Source organism: Typopeltis vanoorti, chromosome 18, assembly GCF_054136105.1.
Source record: "Typopeltis vanoorti isolate ZY-2024b chromosome 18, IOZ_Tvanoo_1.0, whole genome shotgun sequence".
NCBI lineage: Eukaryota > Metazoa > Arthropoda > Arachnida > Uropygi > Thelyphonidae > Typopeltis > Typopeltis vanoorti.
In genome coordinates, this window is record NC_143566.1 from 93,847,768 (window position 1) to 93,873,674 (window position 25,907).

The following is a 25,907-nucleotide window of genomic DNA, read 5'->3' on the forward strand; positions in this document are numbered from 1 at the left end:
ACCACGTGGGTGACACTAAAGTCCTATCTAGGTGGAGCGCCCTCTAAGGGCGGTATAGGTGGCCTGGAATGTAAGGTGGGACCTCTGGTGATGAGTGTTTCCCAAATCTTCGGAAGCTTAATGCAACCGTATTTGTTAAGATTTGGTTGGTTTCTGAGAGCTGCTGCTACTTCTAAGAAAAGTCTCTCTTTCTTGAATTTGCTGGTGGAGCATGGTGGTTTTCTTCCATGATACTCTGTGGGTGGTGTCCAAAACATGGTCAGCCAAGCCTGAATGGCCATAGTTGTGTTTAACGATGTACGACTTGTGTTCCTCCAGGCGGATGGATGCTGATCTGCCTGTCTGTCCTTAGAAGCAGCAGCAGCTCTCAGAAACCAACCAAATCTTAACAAATACGGTTGCATTAAGCTTCCAAAGATTTGGGAAACACTCATCACCAGAGGTCCCACCTTACATTCCAGGCCACCTACTACCGCCCTTAGAGGGCGCGCCACCTAGATAGGACTTTAGTGTCACCCACGTGGTTGGGCTTAGTATTGTAAGTTTTTGTGTGCATGTTACATTAATTGTTTTTGTAATCCCCGTAGATGTCCTAGTGACTAGGACGAAATATAGGAAGCATTAAATTCTAATTTAATTCTTTTTGAGTGTTGTAAAAAATCCATTAAACCTCCAACATAATGTCCTCACAGCACTTAAGCCTCTACACAAGTATATTGGATCTAGTGATAGGGTCATTACCAAATCCCCAAATGGTAATGACCATTAGGGGATTTGGTCATTACCATTTGCTTCCAGCTGGAAGGAGTGATCTTGTGTATACATCATGTGGGAGTAACATGAATGAGTGTTATCATTAAGGAAAGCTATGTAAAAGCAAATATTGTGGCAAGAATATAAGGAAAATATTATCATCAAGCTTATAAACAATACAAAGCAATGGCTTTGTATTGTTTATAAACAATACAAAACAATACAAATACACTGGCAAGATGTGTGACCAGCATGATAAGGAAGACAATCAAATTATGAGAGGTAGTTATTACAGCAATTGAAAGGAAACCCCGAGTATTTCTTTTATTATGCACTGAGTAAAAGGAATAATGATTATGAAAGTATGACTTTCATTAATGCAGATGTTAGGTAGGTTACTGAAGCAGAATAAATAGTTGAACTACTAATGACTAGCTGTATTATCCAGGTGGAGATCATGTAGCGATAATGACTGATATATGAATTAAGGGAGAGGAATTGGAAGTGCTTGGTATATTACAAAATTTTGATGCAGATATAGGCATAGGATTAGATAGGATATCATTTCTGTGTTATAAGAAAGTGCAAGAGAAATGACAAGGCTACTGGTAGGTTGTTTAAATTTTGGTACTGCAGGTTGGAAGGAGAGAGAAAGAGGCAAGATAGCTTTACATAAAGGAAGCTCTAAGACAGGTAGCAAATTATAGATTGATCAGTATCTCAACAGTTGTAGATAAGGTATTGGAAAAGTTGGTTAATACCAAATTCATTAAGTGAATGAAATTATGACATTCTGTGGTAAGCAATACAACTTTTGAAGTGGGGGGGGGGTAATTTCTTCACTTTAAAAGAACAGTTGAGTGAGATAGATGGATGCACCTTGATATTGCTGTACTTTGAAAAGGTATTTAACCGCATGGCACACAAAAATGTATTATATAAATTGGAGCAAATGGGGATGGGTATAAAGCTGGTAACATAGATAAGAGAATGACTGATATGCAAACAACAAAGAGTATATGTAGGAAGGGGAATGAAATAGAAAGTAGGTGATTGGTAGTATGTTGCAGTTTCTGTACTTGAACTGCTGTTTAATTGGGACATTAATGCTATCTGGAATAATTTGAGAATGAATAATGTTACTATTTAGGACCCATGGAGTCCTGTGACTTCTTGTGAGAAGTTTGTCTTAAATTATACAAAGTATCATGCCACTTTTTGAAAACATTCACTGTGTAAATTAAAAATACCAAGAAATTATATGTTTGGTTTAATCCTTTATCCAAGTGTAAGCAAACAAAGTCTGTGCACAAAATATGACTTCTGCATTACTTCAACCTTAGTATCACCTCTGGGTCTGGCTCCCACTGATGAGACCTCAATAAAGGTTGAAACAAGTCTGGGTAGTGACCCTTCCCATAATGCATAGCATTATACATGTCCTAAAGATATATGCTTTGCATTATGGGTTACTAAGGCAAGTGATGTGAAGTGTTTAGCTTCAATATACAAGTTGCCCCAGTCCTGAAAATACTTCAGGCACAGACTTTGTTTGCTTACACTTGGATAAAGGATTAAACCAAGCATATAATTTCTTGGTATCTTTTAATTTATAGTCTTTCTCTCTCTCTCTGAGATCTCCTTGTGCCTGAGGACTTGTGATTTTCCTGATAATGCTTCGCTGTTTCTTTCTCCCCCTGTGCTTCTCTTAGCTTGTTCTGGTTTAAGTTCAGTGATTCTTGATATTTGGTCAAACTATCTGTTGGAGGGGCGTCTCTCTTTTTCCACACAGATTACCCTAGATGGTTATTTTTTTTCCAGGCAGTTGCCTTCCCTTTTGCATTCTTTTGTCAATTATGTATGTCAGTCTTGTGTGGATATTCAGTTCTTCTAGGATACTTTTGTTTGTTTGGTTTTCTGTCCAAGACACGCTTAACATTCTTCTCCAGCACGAGAGCTCAAATCCTCAATTCTTCTATCATCTTTTGTCATTGTGTAAGACTCAGAAGCATAGAGAAAGATCGAAAAAACTAAGGTTTCTACAAGCTTAATTTTGGTATTTTTGGAGATGTGCCTGTCTTTCTAGATCTTAGTTAAATCATTCATCGCTTTCTTAGCTAGTACTATTCTTTTTCTTATCTCTTTTTTACACCCATCTTTTTTTTGTTACTATCACTCCAAGGTAGCTGAAATTGTTGATAATTTCAATTCCTTCTATATCTATCTCTTCTGCTTTGTTTAAAATCATTATTTTGGTTTTACCTTGATTTATATGTAAACCATGGCTTAAGCTTTCCCATTCTGATTGATTTAGGATGGATTTTAATTCCTCTTCGTTTGTGGCTATTATCACTGTGTTATCTGCTTATCATAAGTTAGTGATTGTTTGGCCACCCAATGTAATGCCTCTATAGCACTTTTTCTAAAGATCTTTTCATTATAGTTTTGCTGTAAATTTATAGTATAACCAAGTGGAAAAACTTCCAACAGCATTCACTGTGTATTCTCACTATCCTCTTGAAGCAATGCATTCCATGCCTCATCCAAAAAAAAAAAAACATATCACCCTCTTGCTTACCGTTTCTTTTACAACTTCCAGGGATATCTATTGTTGATGATGATGCTAGACTGCACAGGGCAATAGTTAATAACAGTGATGTAGATGTCCTGCAGAAAGATGTAATAGGCTGACACTATAAGTAAAGGATAATGGCTGAAAATGTTATAAGCTGTTTATTACGTTGATGAGAAGACTGTATTGCAAAAAATCACTTGAATGATGAAAAACACTATTGGCATTGAGGAAGTTATTATCCCTCTTTATATTATTAACCCCCAGATCTCTGTAAATAAAAGACTCATTGCAGGAGGTATACGTTGTTACATACACAAAGCAAATCGAACTTAGACTCGTTCATTGTGTCTGCATTCACCACTCTTAGACAATGTTTCCATACAAAGAACCTGCATCTGGCTCATGCCCTCTTATACATGGGATAGCTTCTTATCCTATCTCTGTCTGCCCATTCTGAAAAATTTCTTCCACATTAACCTGGTAACAATCCCTTACCATCTTATGTTTCAATCATATTCTCTCCCTCCCCTTCTCCTTCCATTCATGTGGCTCTGTAAATCTCATTCCCTCCATCTTTTTTATATGCCACATTCCAAAGACCAGATATTCTCTTAGTCAATCTTCTCTTTTTGATCTTTTCTAATATATTCTCATGGGAATTCATGAGATCAATCCCATTTCATAGGATTGATCCCATAAATACATGACCAAATCTGTTAAGTAATTCATGAGGCCTGATGCAGGCTTTATGGAACCATAACCTCTGCCTATCAAGGTCCTCTACGTCATTGCCATTATCCGACGTGATGACTTCATAACTTATGTAATGTGATCACTAAACTTTAGGTCTACCTTGACTTCCAGATTTTTCTTCTCTGCCTCCTTTAAAACTTCCCACCAAACATATACTTTCCCATCATTGCCTACCAAATTTCAGAACCTTACACTCTGCAACATTTAACTGAGAGTTCCACTCGCTTGTCCAGCTCAAATCCTCCTTTTAGCCATACCATCTACTTGACTCTTTATTGTTCTCTCCAGTTTTGCATCATTTGCAAATATTTGCATATATATCCAGTCAAACTGAAAGATTTATACAGGATTTCAATTGATGAAATTTTTTAATTTATTGAGGGTGGGGAAAGGATGAGAGAGCATCCTTGGAAGCTGAGAATGAAGACTGCTAAGATGGGGGTGAGGGCTAGATTTTTCTCTCAGAGGGTGGTGCATGATTGGAAAGGATTGGCAATGGATGTTATGAGTGCAAGCAGTATGAATGAATTCAAGAATAAGTATGATAGCTGGTGTGTAGTATGTGGTCCCCTCTCGATGAGTCTCTAACTCCCTGAAGGTCTCTCTTAATGATGATAATAATAATAATAAATAAAATCCATCTCAGTGTCATTAACTTCAAGTTAAGAAACAATGATGGACCTCAGTGCAGACCACTGCAGCACACTAGTAACTTTATTCTTTCAGAATACTGAGCCTCATACACAGCTTGCTGATACCTATCTGACAGGAATTCACTTATCCACCTTATTGATCTAGTATCTAATCGCATCTGTTTCTAATTAGTTACCAGCTTGTTATTTGACAGTATGTCAGAAGCCTTTGCAAATTCCAGGTATTCCACTGTATATCCATCTCTGTTCTCTACTGTATTTGTCGCATCCAGTTTATTCATGCTGTACTTGAGTAAGTTGGGAAAACATTATTATTATCAACATCCAACCTCCATGGAGTCAGACTCATTGTGGAAGGTACACACTATTGCACACAATGCTCATCGAACATCTTAAAATGATTCAGTGTGTCTATATTCACAACACGCTCGAGAAATGCATTCCACTCACCAACCACTATCCATGCAAAGAACCTACTTTTACTCCTCTGCTCACACCCTCTTTATACAGTTTCCAGCAATTGCCTTTTGTTCTACCCCCTCTCATTCTATGAAAAATCTCTTCCATGTCAACCTGATAACAATCTCTGACTAGCTTATATGTCTCAATCATATCCTCCCCCCCCCCTCCTCCTCCTCCTATTCATGAAGTTTTGCAATTGTACATTCTCTCAACCTGTCCTTGTACTCTACATTCCAAATACCACTGACAACCTTTGTGAGTCTTCTCTGGACTCTTTTCAACATATCCAAGTCACCATGAAAACCTGGTGACCAAATCAGTGCACAATAATCCATATGAGGCCTGATCAAGGTCTTATACAATGGAATCATAACCTCTCTATTTCTGTGTGTCAGGGTTCTCCACATCATCGCCATTATCTGATGTGATGTGATGTCTTCACAACTTGTGCAATGTGGCCCCTTAATTTCAGGTCCTTGTCCTCCACCACCACTCCCAGATCTCTCATTTCCTCTACCTCCTTTAAAGTTTCCCCACCAAGTGTATACTTTGCATCCCATCGTTGCTTACCAAATTTCAAAACCTTACGCTTTGCAACATTGAATTACAGTTTCACTTACATACAATCTATTCAAGTACTCCTGCAAGACCACAGCATCTGCCTGACTCTGCATTGCTCTCCCCAATTTTGCATTATCTGCAAACAGCTGCATATCACTAGTTAAGCCCATCCCAATATGATTAATACATAAATTGAACAACAATGGTCCCAAAAACTGACCCCTGCAGTACACCACCAGTGCCCTTCCTCTTTCAGGATACTGCATCCCTATATACATCTTTCTGATGCCTATCAGACAGCTAGTCACTGATCCAACTCAGAAGTCTGTTATCCAGTCCATTCTGTTTCAATTTATTTAATAGTTTGTCATGTGGGAACCTATCAAAAGCTTTTGCAAAATCCATGTACACCACTGTATATGCATCTCCCCTGTCCATGTTTATTAAGTTATATATTTATAACTTAATATATAACTTAATAAACCCATGCTGATAACCACAAAGAATACTGCTGTTTTCGACCAAATTAACCTACTTCTCCCAGTCTCTCTCTAATACTTTCACCTCAACTCAAGATATGCAGATTGGCCTATAATTTGAAGCCACACAGCATTATCACCACCTTTATGCAGTGGAACAATTTTGCCTTCTTTCCACTCCCTGGGAACCTATGCTGTTGTAAGACTTATTAAACAAACATTCCAATGCTATTGCCAGTTCTCTGGAACATTCCCTTAAGACACGTGGTGATATCTCATCAAATCCTATCACCTTATTGACATGAAGGTTATTTATTTCTTCCATTATCCATTAACATCATCTTTATTACCATTATTAAACACCATTATTTACTAATATATCTTTGACTATCTGCACAGCTGTAGCTTTGCTGTCGTTTTGTCTTTGTGTAAATACTCTTTTGCTAAATTTTTTGTAACTTTCTGTAAACCTTATGTACTATTGCAAACCTTTGTTATGGCGCAGTATGACCATTGTAGTCTTTGTGCCAATAAAACATAAACCAAGCCAAACTGGAGACTTTCACTAGATTTGTTTAGGTGTACATAATATTGGAGTACATGATATTATGTGAATTGTGTGGCTAGTGTGCAAATAGATCTCCTACAATGAGTCTTTCAACTCCATGAAGATACCTGTATAATAGTAATAAGAATAATAATTTGTATAAAGGAAAGAACTATGTCTGATATCACCAACTTTGAATAATATTGGAGAAAATGTGCACTCTTGTCTTTAACACTTTCTTTTATATTAAACAATCTTTCTGTACTTTCTTCAATCCTTACTGCTGTCTCATGTCTTATTATTCATTTATTTAGCATGTGGATTAAAAATACAAGAAATTAATGAGAATAGCTATATACAGACTAACGGTTCACTTAACTATTGATGGCATTATCCAAATGTCTGAGGCCTCTAGGGAAGAAGTGTGTGGGGCAGCCATCAGTGATATGATGCATAGTCTTCTCAACACCATACACACATGCAAAAGGACACAGTAGCCTTGTCCGATTTTAAATCTGTTTGGCTAGCTCCAGAGATGTCGAGGTAGATTGAATCCTAGAGGTCTGATAATTGAATCTACAAACAGGTACTTGTTTGCAGTTCATTCTGGTCTTCTCCACCGGTACTTGGGACCATTATCTGGTATTTCCACTAGCCATATGGGAGAGCTAGAGGTGGAGAGTTATCTTGATATATACAAAAGTACATGTTATTTCTGATTTTATTTATTTCTTTCATGGTAGTTTCTTCTCTTCTGAAAAAATGTAATTTTTGATGTAGGAAAGAAGGTAACAATGGAAGAATAGATCTTAAGGCACCAGAGATGGTGGTTCTCATTGTTATGTTAGTCTGTGTATCCACAAGAGTCATGTGGTCACTTCAACTCCAAATTGGGGACAATACTCTGCAACTGGGAAGATCAGAGTCAGGGCTGCTGTTCTAAGAGTCAAAGCATTTCAACCCCAAGTTGTGCTTGTGAGCTTGTTTATGATGTTGTTCCTGGTAGATATCTTTAACTTAGTTTTTTCACAAATGTTTTCTGTATGTTAGACAATGGTCAAGTGTGACACCAAGCTAATGAGGGTTACTTTCTTGGATTAGAATCCTATTATTTTTATCTATGATCCTCTTGGTTATTTAGATGGAAAGCTGAAACAACTTACTCCTTAAATACAAATTATGTATTGCTTTGTGTAATGTTCCATTTACCCTGTATAATATGAATGGCTTAAAATGCTTTTCTCTTGGTACCTTGTCATATACTTTTCTCCAGAACCACAAAATTTGATTACAGATCCTTGTTATAATTGCATAATTTCTAAACTATTTATTGTAAAGTGAAAATCTAATACTGATGACCCCTGGTTGGCTTGAACTGAGCTTGTTCACATCTAAGTTTCTCTTGCACAATTTTACTTAGCCTTCGCTAGTGAAGATTTTACCTATAATAAACAACAGAGAAATTCCTCTGTAATTCTTACAATCAGTCAGTCATACTCCAACATGTACTATATACAGATTTTGGGTATCACTGTTATTCTTCACACATAAGCAGTGACTTAACTGTATAATATAAAATAATTAAGTCACATTGCTTATCCAAAGTTCCTTGATCTAATTCTACTTGTGATATTCCTGTTGACTTGGAGATTTTCATTAACCACTAGAATTAATTTTTGCTAATTTTTGAATGATACAGATTTTAACAGTTGGGAATGAATTCTCTAAATATTTCAATATTCCAAACATGTATTTTCTTTTTATTAATATGTTCTTCCGTGATTTTCACTTTTTGAGATACTTGCTTTTTTCATGTGATTACCATGTTTTGACTGTGTTCTTGCACCTAATATTGCAATCACTCTGTTTATGTTGCACTTGTATTTTGTAGTGCTGGTACCTTTTATATACATCTTTTGTAATGAATCCTACCCATGAAAGGTATAAATATACATTATTGTTGTGTGCAGACTCAAAGGGTAGATACACTAGTGGCCAAAATTGTGGAAACCTTTTGGAAAAAGTGTGTTTTTGAGGTTTGATGGCTCATAACACCACTTTTTTTTTGTGTGTAATACCATAAAATTATATATATCAATGGAAAGATAATTTAATCAAGAATGTAATGCAGCAAAGTTTGTTCAATTATCTGTATTCTATGAAAAATTATAGCCAAATAACCAGAAAAAAGAAGCACAACTTGCTTAGGTTGATATGAAGTAGCTTTCCTTCATTTGAATGTAGCCAATGAGCATGAGTGTTTAGAGAACCAATCAGGTGTCACCTTGTTTTGGCAATGAGCCAATAAGATCACAGTAGGATTCAACTATCGATGTCATGTATTGGAGCTGAGAGGAGGACATTTGTCAGTGTGTTATGTGATTGCTATCAAGTTGGTTGGGTTTTTTTTTTTTTTGTGTTCTTTCATTTCGTGAGCTTGTAAAATGTAATAAAATTAAAGAAATGGCGCAAAGAGTTGACTGGTCACAAAGAAAGCGATGTAAAATAGTACTATTAAGTGAACAAGGCTACAGTTATAAGAAATTAGAAGAAAAATTGGTGGAAACTTAACCAAAGGTGGCATTTCTAAATTTTTGAAGAGGTATAAGGAGATTCAGTCACTACAAAACCAGACTGGTAAAGGCAGGAAAAGGTGCACAACAGCAAGTGATGATAGAAGAATTGAGAGACTGTGCCTACGTGACAGAAGAAAATATCTGGGTGTATACAAGATGAAATGGCGCAATACAATGTGAAGTTGAGTGTAAGGACTGTTCTGTGCAGACTGCAGGAATTTGGTCTAAATGCTAGACTTCCACAAAAAAAGACCATTTTTATCTCTCAAACAAAGGTCGAAAAGATTAAACTGGGCTAAAATCCATGTTAACTGGACAGCAGAACAATGGGACAGTGTTATTTGGAGTGATGAGACCCAAATCTCCCTGTTTGGTAGTGATGGCATAAAATACGTAGGGAGAAGAATCGGAGAAGATTTGCATCCTGATTGCATTGCACCTACCATGAAACAGCCACTTAGTGTTATGATCTGGGGTTGTATGACATCAAAAGGTGTGGGCAGAATTTGCGTGATTAATGGGAATATAAATGCTCAAAAATACATAAATGAAATAATTGAGCCCAAACTGAAGCCTTCCGCACGTGATCTTTTCCAAGATAATGAAGCATTTATATTTCAACAGGATTCAGCTCCATGTCATGCTGCTGCTGTGTGCAAAAAGTGGTTTCAAGATGATCATATTCCACTGCTGAAAATGGCCTGGGAATAGCCCAGACCTTAACCCATTCGAAAATCTATGGAGCCGACTAAAGAAACTTGTTAGTCAGAAGCAACCCATCAATAAACAATTAATAGAAGCAATAATTCAATCTTGGTTTCACAAAAGAACTAAAAAACTTGGTTCACTCCATGGGAAGGCATTGTAAGGCTGTAGTTAACACTAAAGGTTACCCAACTAAGTATTAACTCACATTGTGAGAATTTTTGTATATCTCATTTTTTCTATGTGTTTCACTTTTCTTCTTTATAACTGCTGTTCTAATAAAAAAAATCCTTCATAAAAGTTATTGCATTACATTCTTGATTAAATTATCTTTCCAATGATATATAATTTTATGGTATTACTCCAAAAAAAAAAAAAAGTGGTGTTATGAGCCATCAAACCTCAGAAATACACTTTTTCCAAAAGGTTTCCACAATTTTGGCCGCTAGTGTAATTTGGAAACATTGCTTTACTGAGACTAAATGTAAAATATTTTCAAGCCATTTCTGGAATTCAGTAAGTAGAGTGGTAGTGGTCTCACCATTGGGCAGTGAAATTCATCTCCCACCTAAAGGCATTCACAAACAAGCTCATAGTGGGTCTGATGCTTCTCAACCAATCAGGCTAGCAGTAATATACATGTCCTAAATATAAGTGCACTTAATGGATACAACTTATGGGGGAGGGGGGGCTTTTGCCTGTACATATGTAATAAATAATTCTTCAGTAGGTTTATGGTTGAGGGATTGTAAACAAGAATTAATAATGATATCACTTATCAGCTTGACTAAAATTTTTTATTATCTTTATTATATATAAATCTTTATATATATTATGTCTTATTGCTGTTGCAGATGTGTGTACCTGACATACCAGTTTTTCAAGCTGATAGTCCCTTCATGTTTCCAAATCGGTTCATACCACCACCACATCACAGAGAAATACAAGAATGTCTTAGAGAGACCATATATAGTGCACCTATTGATGATCCACAGTTAGCTATTTTCTTTACTTCAGGTTTCTCAAATAACCATGTCAAAGACCAAGACGAAAGTAAGATATTATCTTCTTTGTGTGTGTGTGTTTTAATTATGTTGAGAGGACTCCTTCAGAGATTATTTAAGACATATGGATATTAGAAGAAATTAAGACTGATTTCCCATAATCTGACTAGAGGAAATTTTCTGGTGCAGATTCGAAAATTTCTATCTGTGCTATTAATTACTTAACTCCCATGTGATTCATCAAAAAAGGTCCACACATTCCCTTTAAATTTGTATAGTATAATGCTTTTTCTAAAGACTGATTATTGATGTTTGTTAATCCACTCACACTAATTTATGCATTTATTGGTTTAGGTCAATAAATTTAGCTTTCAATTCAGATTTCTGTTCAGATTGGAGTGAGGAACTAAGGTTTCAGTTTTCTTTGTATAGTCATTTTAAAAGAAAACAGACTTTTATTTTAGACCCTTAGTCATTTTCCAGAGGATCCAATGTTTGGTCAAGATTGCATTTTCGGCAGTTCCAGATTGTTCTAGCTCATAAAATTAATGCAGTTGAAATGTTCATCATGAAGAACAGCCAAGGCTGAAGTAAGATAACTCATGGGTTTGTCGTATTTCATAAATGCTGGGATAGGCTAGATGTGGAAGCTTATCCTTTACAGAACCCAGAAAGGAAGAAAGTTTATTAACTAAACAAAAATGTCACATTGAGTCCAACAGATCTTAGTAGTTTGGTGATCCTTTTGGAAATATTGCTGATATAAGAATAGCAATATGGTTGATAACTTCCTGGGAAGTAGACAATGGAGAAAACCCCATAACTGTTAATAACCTTGTAAACAAGGAATTGGTGAAGCCATTCAACAAGAAGATGGTCTTAATAAAATTTATTTCTTACTTGAACAGTGCTTTAGTAGAGCATAAAAAGAAGTCCAATAGATGAGAGTCATTATGGTGCCAGATTTTTGATAAAGATGATATGACTGAGTGTAGATATAAAATCCAGTTTTCTCTCTTTTCTTTCAAAAGACGGAAAACTTGAAAGCTTTCATTTCGCTAGCAAAGAATAGGGTCTAAGAAAAGAAATGGGATTGATCTTTTCCATTTCAAGAATACACTGTATTCAAGAATGGGCAGCACCATTATTTTGCAATGCTGTAGACAACAAGGTGATCTTAAGACATTTTTTCAGACTATAAAAATGTCTAAATAAAAATACAAAAAATATATAAAATTCTTAAAAATAGGAGAAAAAAATCCTTACCCTATTCATAGCCCAATGTACTATAGGATAATGATTTTGTGGGTAACCCTCTTTCTCCTACTCCTCCAAACTACTTTATGAAGCAATTTGAATGTGACTGCTCAATAATTGATGATGTAACATCCATTCTAGGTCCTCTTTAAGGTAGGTGGACAAATTTTTGCAGTATGGCAGTTTCCCCTTCTGATTGTCAAGATTTCATTACAAAGATAAATGCTGTTCATTCTTGAATATTCTTGAAATTCGAAAAGTATCGGCACATTTTTTTTTTTACCTCCTCATTCTTTGCTAGCTAGATGGAATCTTCAGTTTTCCGTTTTTTGAAAGAAAACCCACACCATGGCTATATTTGTGCTCAGTCAGATCAACATCCTTGTCAAAAATATGGCACCATTCAGAATCTCATCCATTGGGCTCACTCTTTATTCTCTATTGAAGCATTGTTTATGTAAGAAATAAATTTTATTAAGACCACCTTCTTGTCTAATGGCTTCACCAAGTCCTTTGCTAACAAAGTTTTTAATGGTTTTAGAGTTTCCATTGCCTACCTCCCAAGAATATATCAGCCATACTGCCATTCCTTATATCAAGGGTATTTCTGAAAGGATTAGCAAACTACTTAAATCTGCAGGACTCAGTGCTACATCATCTGGATAATAAACTTTATTCCTTTCTGCCAGATCCTTTGGAAAAAGACTAAGATTTTACACAAAACTGTATAAAGAAATCTGTGAAACTTTACTTCACCCCCCTGAATAGAAACAATGGACTGAAGTTATCTTCCTTATGAAAAATTGTTCTTTATAAATCCAACCCATTCTTTTTTTTTTTTTCTTGTTGTTGTTCAAGAAATCTAGTTAGGACCTAAAAAGTACTTGAAACTGTGCCTTCTTGTAATTTGTGTTTTGCTTGCACATTTTCATTGTTAAGTTTGAGGTTGATTGCTTTTATACTGATGATACCTCTGAATGTTTAAGTGAAATATCTATGAAATAAAAAAACTTGTGTCAAGTCCTCTGTTGTTAATTATTGTATTAAGTATGTCTGCTACATTACTGTTCTTTGCAATACAGCAGAGAGTACTGTAAAAGGAATCAGCAGTTATAAAGGGGATATAAAACCTGAAGATGAAGATATGCTGAATCTCTGAACTAATTACTCTGAAAGATTGCTTGATGAATGATAAAGTCCTCTTTTTTTTCTAAGCCCTTTTTATAAACATTTATGGTTATAGTTTCTCCCCACCACCACCATTTGTTTCAATCTTTCTCTGTTAAATGCTTCCTTATACAGCATTCTCTAGCCATCTCCATTATGTCATCTTTATGTTTTCTCTCTTTTCATCCTGGCATTCATCTTCCTTCATATGGATGCCACTTGGTGAATGTCTTTGTCCACTATCACTTTTCATCCATGCAATATGTCCTGCCCACCCCATTTCTGTTTTAAAATCTCTTGCCCTGTGTCCAACACTTTTATTTCTTATGTTGTCATCCTTATTTTATCTTTTATCAGTTTTACTCATTCTGTCTGGTATTTGTTTAGTTATTGGCCATGTTTCTGATCCATAGGTCATAACTGGGATTCATTTTAAAGAAAGGATCATAACTGGGTTCATACACTGGTTGAAAAGTTTGACTCTATTTTCTGCAGTTTTATTTTACTGCACAGGAATCTTTTTCAGTTTGCCAAAAGCCACCCAGCCTAGCTGAATTCTCCTCTTTTTTTCTTCATGAATGATTCTTTTTTCCTGATGTAAAAGTTCTTCTTGAATATATGTAGATTCTTGTATTTGCTCTATTTTGTTACTGTCTATTATTATTTGTTGTGTTATCTGTTTTCTTCAATATTTATCATTATTTTAGTTTTTTTCATAGTTTATGGGTAATCCAACTTTATTTGATGCTGTATTTAATTCATTCATCATTTCTTCTGGTTCTCTTTTGTTTGCTATTACTACAATATGATTAGCATATCATAAATGCTTTATTTTTTTACTGTTGATGTTGATCTCCTTGTCTCACCAGTCTAGTTCAATCAGAACATAATCTAATAGTACACTGAATAATTTTTATTATTATTGAGAGAGAGACCTTCAGGGAGGTCTCTCTCTGGAACTCACTGAGGGAGGCCATACTATTTGCACCAGCTGTCATATCTGTTCTTGAATTCATTCACACTACTTGCGCACATATCCAACGGCAATCCATTCCAATCACGCACAACTCTATGAGAGAAAAATCTAGCCCTCACATCCTTTCCCCACTCACACCATAAAATGAAAAATTCCATTTACTGAAATTCTGTATAACTCTTTCAGAAGTTTGTAACTGTCAATCATATCACCCCTCTTTCTCCTGTTTGCTAGTGCCTGCAGCCTACAAATTCTCATTCTGTCTTCATAATCAGTATTCCACAACCCTGATATCACTTTTAACACCCTCTCCACTGTATCAGAATCACCATGGAAACCAGGAGACCAGACCTGCATACATTAGTCCAAGTGAGGTCTTATCAAGGCCTTGTAAAGAGGCAAAATGACTTCCTTATCTTTACATGTCAGAGTTTGTTCAACATTGCAATTATTCTCTACAATTTTTGTTATATGATCCTTAAACTTCAACTTCTTGTCTACTAAAACTGCAAGATCCCTAGCCTGATCAGTTTCTTCTAACATAATCCCAACAATATAATACAACATTGGATATCTAATCACACCAAAGTGCATGACCTTCATTTATTAACATTGAACTGACAACCATTTTCACATTCCTACAGTTCCAGCCTATTCAGATCGTTCCATAAGTACTGCATATCACAGCAGTACTTCTGATTACCCTGCCTATCTTTGCATCATCAGCAAATAGTTGTATGTCACATGTCAAATCCTTCCCAATGTCATTAATGTACAGTTTGAATGACAATGGACTAAGATCTGATTCTTGAGGCACACCACTGATTATCTTGAATCTTAAAGATCCACACCAATATACACAACTTTATCTGTCAGTCAGTCAGCTGTCCTCTTATCCCTGACTATAATCCATAATCCAATCTCATAGTCTCCAATTTATACAACAGTCTTCCATGCTGTATTCTGTCAAAAGCCTTAGCAAACTCCAAAAAGTATCATAGTGTATCCATTACCCTTATTTAACTCAGTGGTAACATTATTATAGAATGTGAGCAAGTTGCTAAAACATGACCTTCCATTAGTAAACTCATACTGTTCATTGCAAAGTAGAGATTCTCTGTCAACCTATTTCTGAATGTGAGCCCTAACTTTGATAAAAAAAACTGATTGATTGATAGTTGGATGCATTGGTCTTTGCACCACCATTGCGCAATGAGATTGCCTTACATTCTTTCCACTCATGTGGGAAGAATGTGTTCTGAGACTCGAATTATATAGCCTGGGCAAAGGAATAGCTGGTTCAGTTGTAGAGGTGAGTTCAATATTGCATATACCAGGTTGATAGCTTTTAGCAAAATGGCTACTCATTAGTTGAATAATCACTTCTGCATCAGTCAACCATATGCAATCTGCATTTCTTTAATTTTGGTGAGATAGTATCTCCTTGGCAACTCCTTTATTTGTAATGGGCTGCTTTGTTCATATATAAGGATATTTGCTGTTGCTTTTAGATGTATATAATTTTGGCTTATTCCAAATTTCTTTATTGCTATTAGGATTACTTGTTTTTCAACTGAATCAAATGCTTTCTTATAGTCTATAAGACCTAAGTACAATGCAAATTGTATTCTCTGCATTTTTCTCTTAGTTGATTCAATGTCTGCAGATAATCAATTGTGCTAAACTCCCTTTCTGCATCCAGCTTGTTCATTAGGCTGAGTTTTGGCTGTCTTTCTGATCTATCATTCTGTTTATTATTTTTGTAAACAATTTATATACTTGTGAAAGCAAGTTTGTAGGTCTGTAATTTTCTATCATTTTCTTGTTACCTTTTTTTGAACTAGAGTATCATGATTGCATTGTTCCAGCTGTTTGGAAAATCTTTTAGGCATTTATTAAATAGCTTTTTTAGTTCTTCTGTTAATATTTCTTCTGCTGCTTTCATCATTTCTAATGTAATTTCATCTTCTCCTAGCATTGTATTATTTTTATATCTTTCAATGTTTGTTCTATTTCAAAACGTTGCATTTCTAGAATACTTTCTTCTTCTTCCCCAGTTCTTCTGGCTTCCATGTAGTAGTATTTTCAATAGCATTTGTGGTGTTATACAATTCTGAAAAATATTTTCTAGCCCTTTCTAGTATACTTTTTTTTTTATCTTTGATATCTCACCTAGTTTCATCTTCTAGTATTATCCTTTTTTTTTTTTTTTTTTCATATTGTGATATTATTTTGTGGTACTTTCATATTTTTATTGTTGTCTGTCGTTTCTTGTATCATTTTATTTTCTTTTTATCTTCTTTAATATTTTTCTGGTTGTTTTATTTATTTCTGTAAGTTCTACTATAATAAATTTAGTTTAATCCTTTATCCAAGTGTGAGCAAACAAAGTTTGCACCTGAAAATATCTTCAGGACTGGGGTAAGGTAGTACAACACCAGGCAACTCGTTGCAAAGGTGGAGCAAGAGAACATCACTCCTATCTCAGTATCTCCTATAGTGCAAAACACATCTCCTTGCGGATATGTATAATGTTATGCATTAAGGGAAGGGCTGCTACTACTACCCACTACCCAGACTACTTTTGACCTTTACTGAGATCTCTTCAGTGGGAGCCAGGCCCAAGTGGAGATACCAGGCAGAAGCATTAGCAAGGTCATCTCAATCTTTTTATTAAATTACTCTGGATTTAGAGAAAGATGTTGAAAGTTTATTTTTCACTTGCCTGGTGTTGTACTACCTTACCCCAGTCCTGAAGATATTTTCAGGCACAAACTTTGTTTGCTCATATTTGGATAAAGGATTAAACTAAATTTATTATAGTCTAACCAAGAAAAATAAACTTTCAACATCTTTCTCTAAATCTGGAGTAATTTAATAAAAAGGTGGCACACCGTTTGGCAACTCCTATGGGTAGAGATGACCTTGCTAATGCTTCTGCCTGGTATCTGCACTTGGGCCTGGCTCTTACTGAAGAGACCTCAATAAAGGTCGAAACTAGTCTGGGTAGTGGCCCTTCCCTTAATGCATAACATTATACATATCCGCAAGGAGATGTGTTTTGCATTATAGGAGATACTGAGATAGGAGTGATGTTAACTTGCTCCACCCTTGCAACGAGTTGCCTGGTGTTGTACTACCTTACCTGAGTCCTGAAGATATTTTCAGGCGCAAACTTTGTTTGCTCACACTTGGATAAAGGATTAAACTAAATTTATTATAGTCTAACCAAGTGAAAAATAAACTTTCAACTGTAAGTTCTGCTGTATTCCTTTTTCCTTCTCCAATTAGTTGTATTCTTTTCTCCAGCAAATTTTTGTTTTCTCCAAGAGGTTTTTATCCTTTGCAGTCTTATGTCTACTTTCTATAATGATTAAATTATGATTTTCTTATATATTATCCCTTTGTGAAATTTTTTTCAATCATGTTATTTCTTTGATTGTATAATTTTTTTATAATTTCTGTTTGATATAATTTTTTGTTGGCTACTAATGTGTCATTATTCATCTTTACATATTTTGTTACCTCTTGTAAATTTTTTCTTCTATTGTTATTTTCCCTCTAACTATTCTGAGATCACTTTCTATACCTATTTGATTGATGGCTGAAACATATTTAAATATTCTGGGGATGATAAATATAATCATTTCATTTTTTGTTTGTCCATTTGGACTAATTCATGTTCATTTTTGGTTTGGTCTTTTCTTGTGGCATTCATCGTTAAGTTTAACATCATATTTCCTCTTTCCTTTCGCTCTCCTATTTCATTTTTTCCTATACACTTTTCATTTTTATTTTCTCCTCGTCATGCATTAAAATCTCCCAACACTATTGTGTAAGCTGTAAGATCCTGCTGTACATTGAACACAGTGTTAAGCAAAATCCTTCAACTTCTCTCATCTTCATAGCTGTTGGTTGGCACATATATTTGTACTATTTTAATGTTTTTTTGTTCTGAATTATGATATATTCTAATTTTCCTATATATTTAGTAACCTTGTTTGACATACTTTTGTTCATAAGGAAATTTACTCCTCTCTGTTTGACATCATCTGGTCCTTTCCAGTAAAGCATATTTCCTGATTTTAGTGTTATGCAATCTTCTGATTTTCTTTTAATTCACTTAGTGGTATTATATCCCATTTCATTTTGTTTATTTTATATTCCAGTTCCTCTACCTTTTCATCATCTGCTAATGTTCTTACATTGTTTGTAGAAATCATGAAATTTGTTTTTCTTGCACTTGCTTTTATTATTTTGCTTCAGAGTAGCATATCCAGTCCAGTAACTTAGTTTCTCTACTGAACTAGTTCTCCTGGGATTGTAAGGCCCACTGATGCCAAATACGTTGAGCTCATTCTTCTCTTAACATGATTTTAATGAGGGGGGAGGTCATTTTTTCCTCCTATGAATCAGTTTGGGAGAAGATTGGCAATAGCCAATGTAACTAGAGCTGTGGAACACCATCACTGATTTTATCACTTTTTGTCATCCAAGGGATAGGTAACCTGCCTCTGTTCTTACCCAACCTACACTTCTCTGCCTCGGAATATGTCTAAATAACCAAGTAAGCTCTATATGCAGCTGTCTCCACCCCAAGGGTTGGCAGATACTGTTGGGAAGCTGCTCCTCTTGAGTGCCATCGTGTGCAGTCAGAAGACCCCTCCCCCCCTCTCAGTCTAGTTCCTTAGTATCGACCTGTTCGGCTTTGGAGGCCCTACTAGTAGAATACACTAACATAAAGAAAATATATAAGAAAATATTCAAGAAGAATGCACTCAGAAATACATATCTTTGAGATAGAAAAAGAAACCTGAAATGTGGAAAGGCAGCTGGAGTTCATGATATTTGACCAGAAATGCTCAAATATGGAGGTATAAAAGTTTTGCAGTGATTGCATTGCATAATTCAGAAATTTGCAAAATTCAGAATTTATTTATTGATATTTTGAATCTTGCTTTCTTTGAACAGAACACAATGGCAGTACTCATGAGATCAACCATGCAGGCTTCAGTCAATGCAACTAGGTGAGCATCACAAAAATCAATTCCCATTAATGGCGAAGATTTTTCTAAAATGGTTCAATGTTGTGAGTGTAATATGCATGCATGGCAAAATGTGAGAGATGTGTTTGTGGAGTTACTGAGCAGGAGATGAGAGAAAGTATGGATTTGTAGGAAGTGTGATATTTTCTTAAACTATGAGTTAATGAATGCAAAGCAGACTGAAGGAAATGAAAGATAGCATAAATGAAAAAACTGGAAATGGAATGAAAGTTAGTGAGACTGAAGGAGTAAAAGAATGCAAAAGTGAAAGTAAGTGATAAGGAAGGAAGAGGAAATGGAAGTAAGGTGTGTCAGAAGGAGCAGTAGCAAGACAACGGGAGTGACAGAGAGTGAAATTGTTGGAATGCAAGATAAAACAGTTATTCAAAATGAAAAATGAAATGAGGAATATGCAGAGTGATATTAGACGTTTAGTGGAAACAAATGAAAGTGTGCAGAAGAATAGAAAGAAAGAAAATAGGGTAAAAGAGGTGATGAATGATTTGAGAATAGCAATTCATATGGAGAGTCCATTGTTAGAGGATTGGTTAATGTGAGTCCATAAGATCTGCTATCCAGGAGGGAGAATGAGCAAGATCATTCATCCTTTGGATATGAGGAGAAAACGAGCAAGAGAATTAATGGTGGTTGTGGGGACAAATGATTTAAATGGGCATAAGGAGAATGTAAGGGTGAATATCAGGAAGTTATTGAGGAAAGTGAAATATAACAGTATAGTGGGAAAGGTTGTCGGTGTGTTTCCGAAGTAAGACAATGATGAGTTGAGACAGAGAGCCAGAATCATGAATGATATGCTAGCAGAGCTGTATGAAGAGAAGGGAGTGCAGTTGGATGTATGGCATGGATTTGAAGGAAGAATGGAGGAATCCATTCTTCCTTCAAAGTCATTCAAATGCAAAGGAGATTGCATTTGAATGACTTTGAAGTGAGTGAACGATAGCACGGGAATTATGTGCACATAAGGTAGACATGAAAGAGGGAAATAGTAGCAGTGGCTATGAGGCAGATGTCAGTATGAAGACATTTAGTTAGAAAGAAAGAAAGAAAAGACAGATAGATATTATGAGAGATAGGGAAAAGGCCTCAGCTCGTTTATATCATCATATGGCCAAAGGCTATCAGTTTTCCTTTTTCACCGATCTCATATAGATGAACCACCAAAAGTCCAATTGAAACTAAAGTGCAAAGATGACTGATACCTGTGTGGTTAGCCTTATCTGAATTAACTGCCTTGAGTTGGCCTTCTCTGTCTGGGATTGCTCTCCAGTCATTCTTGCAAGTGACTATAAGATCACATTGAATTAAGAGGATGGAACCATTTAGAATAACCTCTCGTAGCAAAAATAGACAGAATTTTATCTCCCTTTGGTGAATATTGCATGATGTGGGTGGTCTACACCAGCGCTTCCCAAACTGGGGGTTGTAGGTTTTGTTGAGGGGGGAGCCGTGAAATAATGAAAACAAATTTAAAATGTTTTAAGACTAAATAGATTTTTTTATCTAAAAAAAAAGTATTTAATTTTTATTATTTATTTTTTGTTATTTTTTATATTTTAATGGAAAAAAATCACACGTTGGTGGGAGTTCACAAATTTTGCTTCCTGCGTATTTCGGTGCTTAATGAATATTAGTAAATATATACTTATTCATATGAGTTTCATTTCAAAGCAGAAATCTAAGAATTGTAGTTTCAAATACAGTAGAACTCGGTTATAATGATCACAGTTACAGCAAATTCACATTTATAACGAATAATTTTGAAGGTATATTTGAATTACATTTGATTTAATGCATATATTTCATGTTTATTACGAATTCGTTTCACGGGAATAACGAACGAATAATACACGTTAGTCATTCCTTTACTGACATTTCGTACGTATGCATTTTCTGGTTGTGGAAAAATGTTGGGAGTCAAACGGAAAATTTTATCATTTTCCAAAAAAGTAGAAATTATACGGGAGGTGGAAAGTGGCGAATCAAATCTGACAGTAGCAAAGAGGTACGGTTTGTCCCCATCTATGATATCAACAATTTGGAAGAATCGCGAGTTGACTCTGAAAGCTTTTGAAAACAATTTATCGAAGTGTAAACCACTTAAAAAGTGTAATAAAAGTGACGTTGACGAGGCACTTCTTTCGTGGTTTAAAGTGCAAAGAACCACTGGCTTACCTATTACCGGACCAATTTTGAAAGTTCAAGCCGAAAAATTTGCTGTTCAACTTGGTTATAGCGATTTTACATGAAACAACGGATGGATTGATCGCTTTAAGAACAGAAACAATGTTGTCTATGCAAAAGTAAGTGGCGAAGTGTTGTCCTTTGACAAAAACTTTGTTTCTGACTGGATCAAGAATGTATGGCCGGACATCAAACGAAGGTATGGATACAACAACATTTATAATGCAGATGAAGCAGGGTTTTTTTATAATTTAACGCCCGATAAAACTTTTCAATTTAAAAACGAAAAGTGCATTGTCGGAAAACTTATCCAAAATAGATTCACAGTTTTAGTTTGTGCGAACATGACCGGTAACGATAAAAGAAAGCTTTTTGTAATTGGGAAATCGGCAAAGCCTAGATGCTTTAAAAACATAAAGAAACTTCCCGTTGATTATACAGTGAATAAGAAGGCCTGGATGACATCTTCAATTTTCAAAAATGAAATTCGCAAGTGGGATAAAAATCTTCGCAGTGAAAACCGAAAATTTTGTTATTGATAGACAACTGTCCTGCCCATCCTGTAGTGGCTAATTTAACAAACATAAAACTTGTTTTTTTGCCACCGAATGTGACATTTGTCTTGCAACCACTTGATCAAGGCGTAATTAGATGTTTTAAATCCCATTTTCGTCGTCTGTTAGTCTTGGAACTGATAGAACGCAGAGAAAAATCCACGGAAAATGCTTATGACTCGAAGATCAGTGTACTTCACGCAATACGTTTAATGAGTGATGCTTGGAATTTGATGTCATCGTCTACGATACAAAACCGTTTTAAGAAAGCTGGTCTTGCGGAATACGAGTGCGAATCTGAAGAAGATGAAGAGGATAACTTACCGTTATCAGCGTGGTGAAAAGCGCGAAACTTGAACAATTTTGAAACATGCACAGAGATTGATAATTTTATAGACATTGATAATGGCGTTGCAACCTCGGGTATACCGACAGATGCCGACATCTTAAAACAAATCTCAATATATCCAACTTACTATAGGAATTGACTGTTATTTTGGTAAAGGATTGGGCCAAATTTCAGAGAAAGTCAACTCAGGAGTATATCTAATCAGTCAAAGATGTATTGACTTGCAAGCATAGTAGGTGTGTGTGTTGCACATTTGTTATATAAATATATTCTAGTCAGTATGTATTGATATCTACATATATTATTTAATTATTCATATATTTATATTTTACAGTTATGGCCATAATTCGTAGGACTGTACCAAGAAACTGTGCTACTGTTCTTACAGCTAATTCTAGCATAATAGGCACTCCTTCAAATAGAGAATTACCTCTTGACTGTAAAGTTTTTCCTGGAATATCAGGAGTATTTTTTCCAAGGATGCCTGGAGTAGATGTCTTCACGTTTCCCATTATGGCAAGAGGAATTATGCACAGAAGAGTTACTCAAATAACCTTAATTCCAGAAGATGTGCATATCAAGTGTCTGTTATTCTTCTGTGATATGTATCATGAAACAGAAGAAACTGTACATGATATAATAGAATATTACTATAGAAAGCAAGGTGATAATATTGTTATTGGTGGAACTTTCACTGAAGCAGTCAGGTTTTCAAAACATTGGAAATTCAACAGAAATCAGGTGGGAGTTGGAATTGCATTTTGTGGAGAAAGAGTTTTGGCAGCTTCATCTGTGATTGAGACTTCTTTACATAGAGAAGCAACTTTACAGAAACTGAAAGAAATTAAAGACTGTGGTTTTCCAGAACACCAATCTTGTATATTTGTCTTTGATTCTTACTTGCGACGAACAATGCTTGGTGATAGGGGTAATTTCTATTTTTCAGAGACTGGAGAAAGTGCACTTAAAACAGTATTTCCATCTGTACCACTGTTTGGTGCTTGTGGATTCTCTAGCATTGGAATCGACTGTTTACCAAAGCAACCCTTCAATTATGGCTTGCGATCACCATTGTTTTATGGAAGTAGGAATGATTTGTGGACTCATGATGACAGTTTGGTATTTATTTTTTTGTCTCTCGTAAAAATCTCCATTCATTAGTCAATTTTATTATAAATAAAACTGAAAAACTGTGTGTGTGATTTATTTTTCTGTTTACTTATTACTAATTACTAAACTTATAATTAGATCAGTTGGACATGTGTTGATTTTAATTCTAGAATAAATACTGGGATGTACCTTTGAAGAACTTTGATAATAGGTCGATCTCAAAGTTAACATACTTGTATTAAGATGATAGTGGAAAGTCAAGAGCATCATCAAATTACTGACATACAGGAAAACTGTCAATGAATAGTAATAATGTAGGCTTATGTAGTACTATTATACTGTCATCTGTTAATAGTTTTCCTCCAGATGAGTTTGTTACTATTGTCAGAAGTCAAGAGCATTGACTGAGTGGTGTCAGATAAAATCGTATAGTTACTTTCTTCACCCCTTGTAAATAGAAAAATGAAACTAAAGATACATAATACAGAGCATCTTGGCATTAACTTCTCCAACCATAAATTATAGTTTAGTGAGATTTTAGTAATTTTAAACTCATAGTTTGATGTAAAAGAAGGACCATACATACTGTTTAACAGGACAGTACCGATTTTTTTTTTTTTTTTTTCATATTTCCTGGCTGTCCTGTCATTTTAATAAAAATGTCAATTTTGTCCCATTTTTAATAAAAACTATAAATATACTTTAATATTGGTCAATCATAAATTATTATTCTTAACCTATAATCATATATCAATGTCATAGATACCAGTAATTTTGTATAACCATGGAGTTGCATTGTTTGATACTAAATATCGATATCTGGAGTGATTTATTCAGAGAAAAGAAAAAATACACGTTGACAACACTTGCATGTCTCAGATGCAGCGTCTATTCTGCAATAGCGTTAGTTTTTGTTTTGCCTGTATGCTAATCGGTGGCTTTCTTATTCGATGCCAGTGGTTTAAATTTCATATTGAAAGTTTATTTTTCATTTGGTTAGAGTATAATAAATTTAGTTTAATCCTTTATCCAAGTGTGAGCAAACAAAGTTTGCACCTGAAAGTATCTTCAGAGCTGGAGTAAGGTGGTACAGCACCAGGGCACTCCTTGCAAAGGTGGAGCAAGCTACCAACACTCCTATCTCAGTATCTCCCATAATGCAAAACACATCTCCTTGCAGTTATGTTTAATGTTATGCATTAAGGAAAGGGCCACAACCCAGACTAGTTTCGACCTTTATTGAGGTCTCTTCAGTGGGAGCCAGGCCCAAGTGGAGATACCAGGCAGAAGCATTAGCAGGTCATCTCTACCTATAGGAGTTGCCAAATGGTGTGCCACCCTTTTTTTAATAAATTACTCTGGATTTAGAGAAACATGTTGAAAGTTTATTTTTCACTTGGTTAGAGTATAATAAATTTAGTTTAATCCTTTATCCAAGTGTGAGCAAACAAAGTTTGCGCCTTACCCCAGTCCTGAAAGTATCTTCAGGACTGGGGTAAGTTTGCTTTATTTGATTTAAATGACTGTAAATTGTATTCCTTGGGAAACATCATGGGGGGGGAGACTATTCCACAGTTGCAGGAACAGTCTCTAGGTGTTTGTTTCTTTGTTTCATACAAAAGTGAGGGGAGAGAGTTGGTAAGAGATGGGCCATTTATAAGTCTGACTGCTCTTCTCTGTATTGAGTCAAGCATTTTGAGAGAGCTTTTAGGGGCCACCCACCTATTGAATACTGCCCCCACCCCACCCCATATGTGGGAGCAGTATTCAATAGCTGGGTGGATTTTTGATTTGTATAATGTTAATAGATGTGCACTAGTGAAGTAATGTCTTGAAAGAGAAATCCTAGTTTTTTTTTAATCTGAAGCTGTAAATTGATATTTAATATTTTGCAACAAAAGTATACAAATACTTCAACAATCAGTTGAAGAACTAAAAAAACTTTTGTGACTTTGCAGGAATCATTACACTAAATTGTTAGAGCATGGGAATACAAGATTTATGTCTTTGGGTCCTATATTGACAGAATTTTAAGCATGTTTGATGGACTTCATTCTTATTTTCTTTCTCAAGAAAAATGCCCTGTTATGTTGCAAAAATTGTTTGAAATTGTAGTTGTCATTTGCAAGAGATCAAGTGCCTATGTTCCAAACATACATTAGCTTGATTGAAAAAGATA

General features: G+C 35.3%; 1 protein-coding gene across 1 annotated transcript in view; it reads left to right on the forward strand.

The window, feature by feature from the left end:
* Positions 1 to 23,813, forward strand: part of LOC150096943 (F-box only protein 22-like) — a 34,535-nt gene extending 10,722 nt beyond the window's left edge. The window contains exons 2-3 of the mRNA XM_090408490.1: positions 10,919 to 11,117; positions 22,953 to 23,813. Of these exons, the coding sequence (XP_090264616.1) occupies positions 10,919 to 11,117; positions 22,953 to 23,779 (1,026 nt within the window). The 3' untranslated portion in view covers positions 23,780 to 23,813. The remainder of the gene's footprint in view (positions 1 to 10,918; positions 11,118 to 22,952) is intronic.
* Positions 23,814 to 25,907: the final 2,094 nt, after the last annotated feature.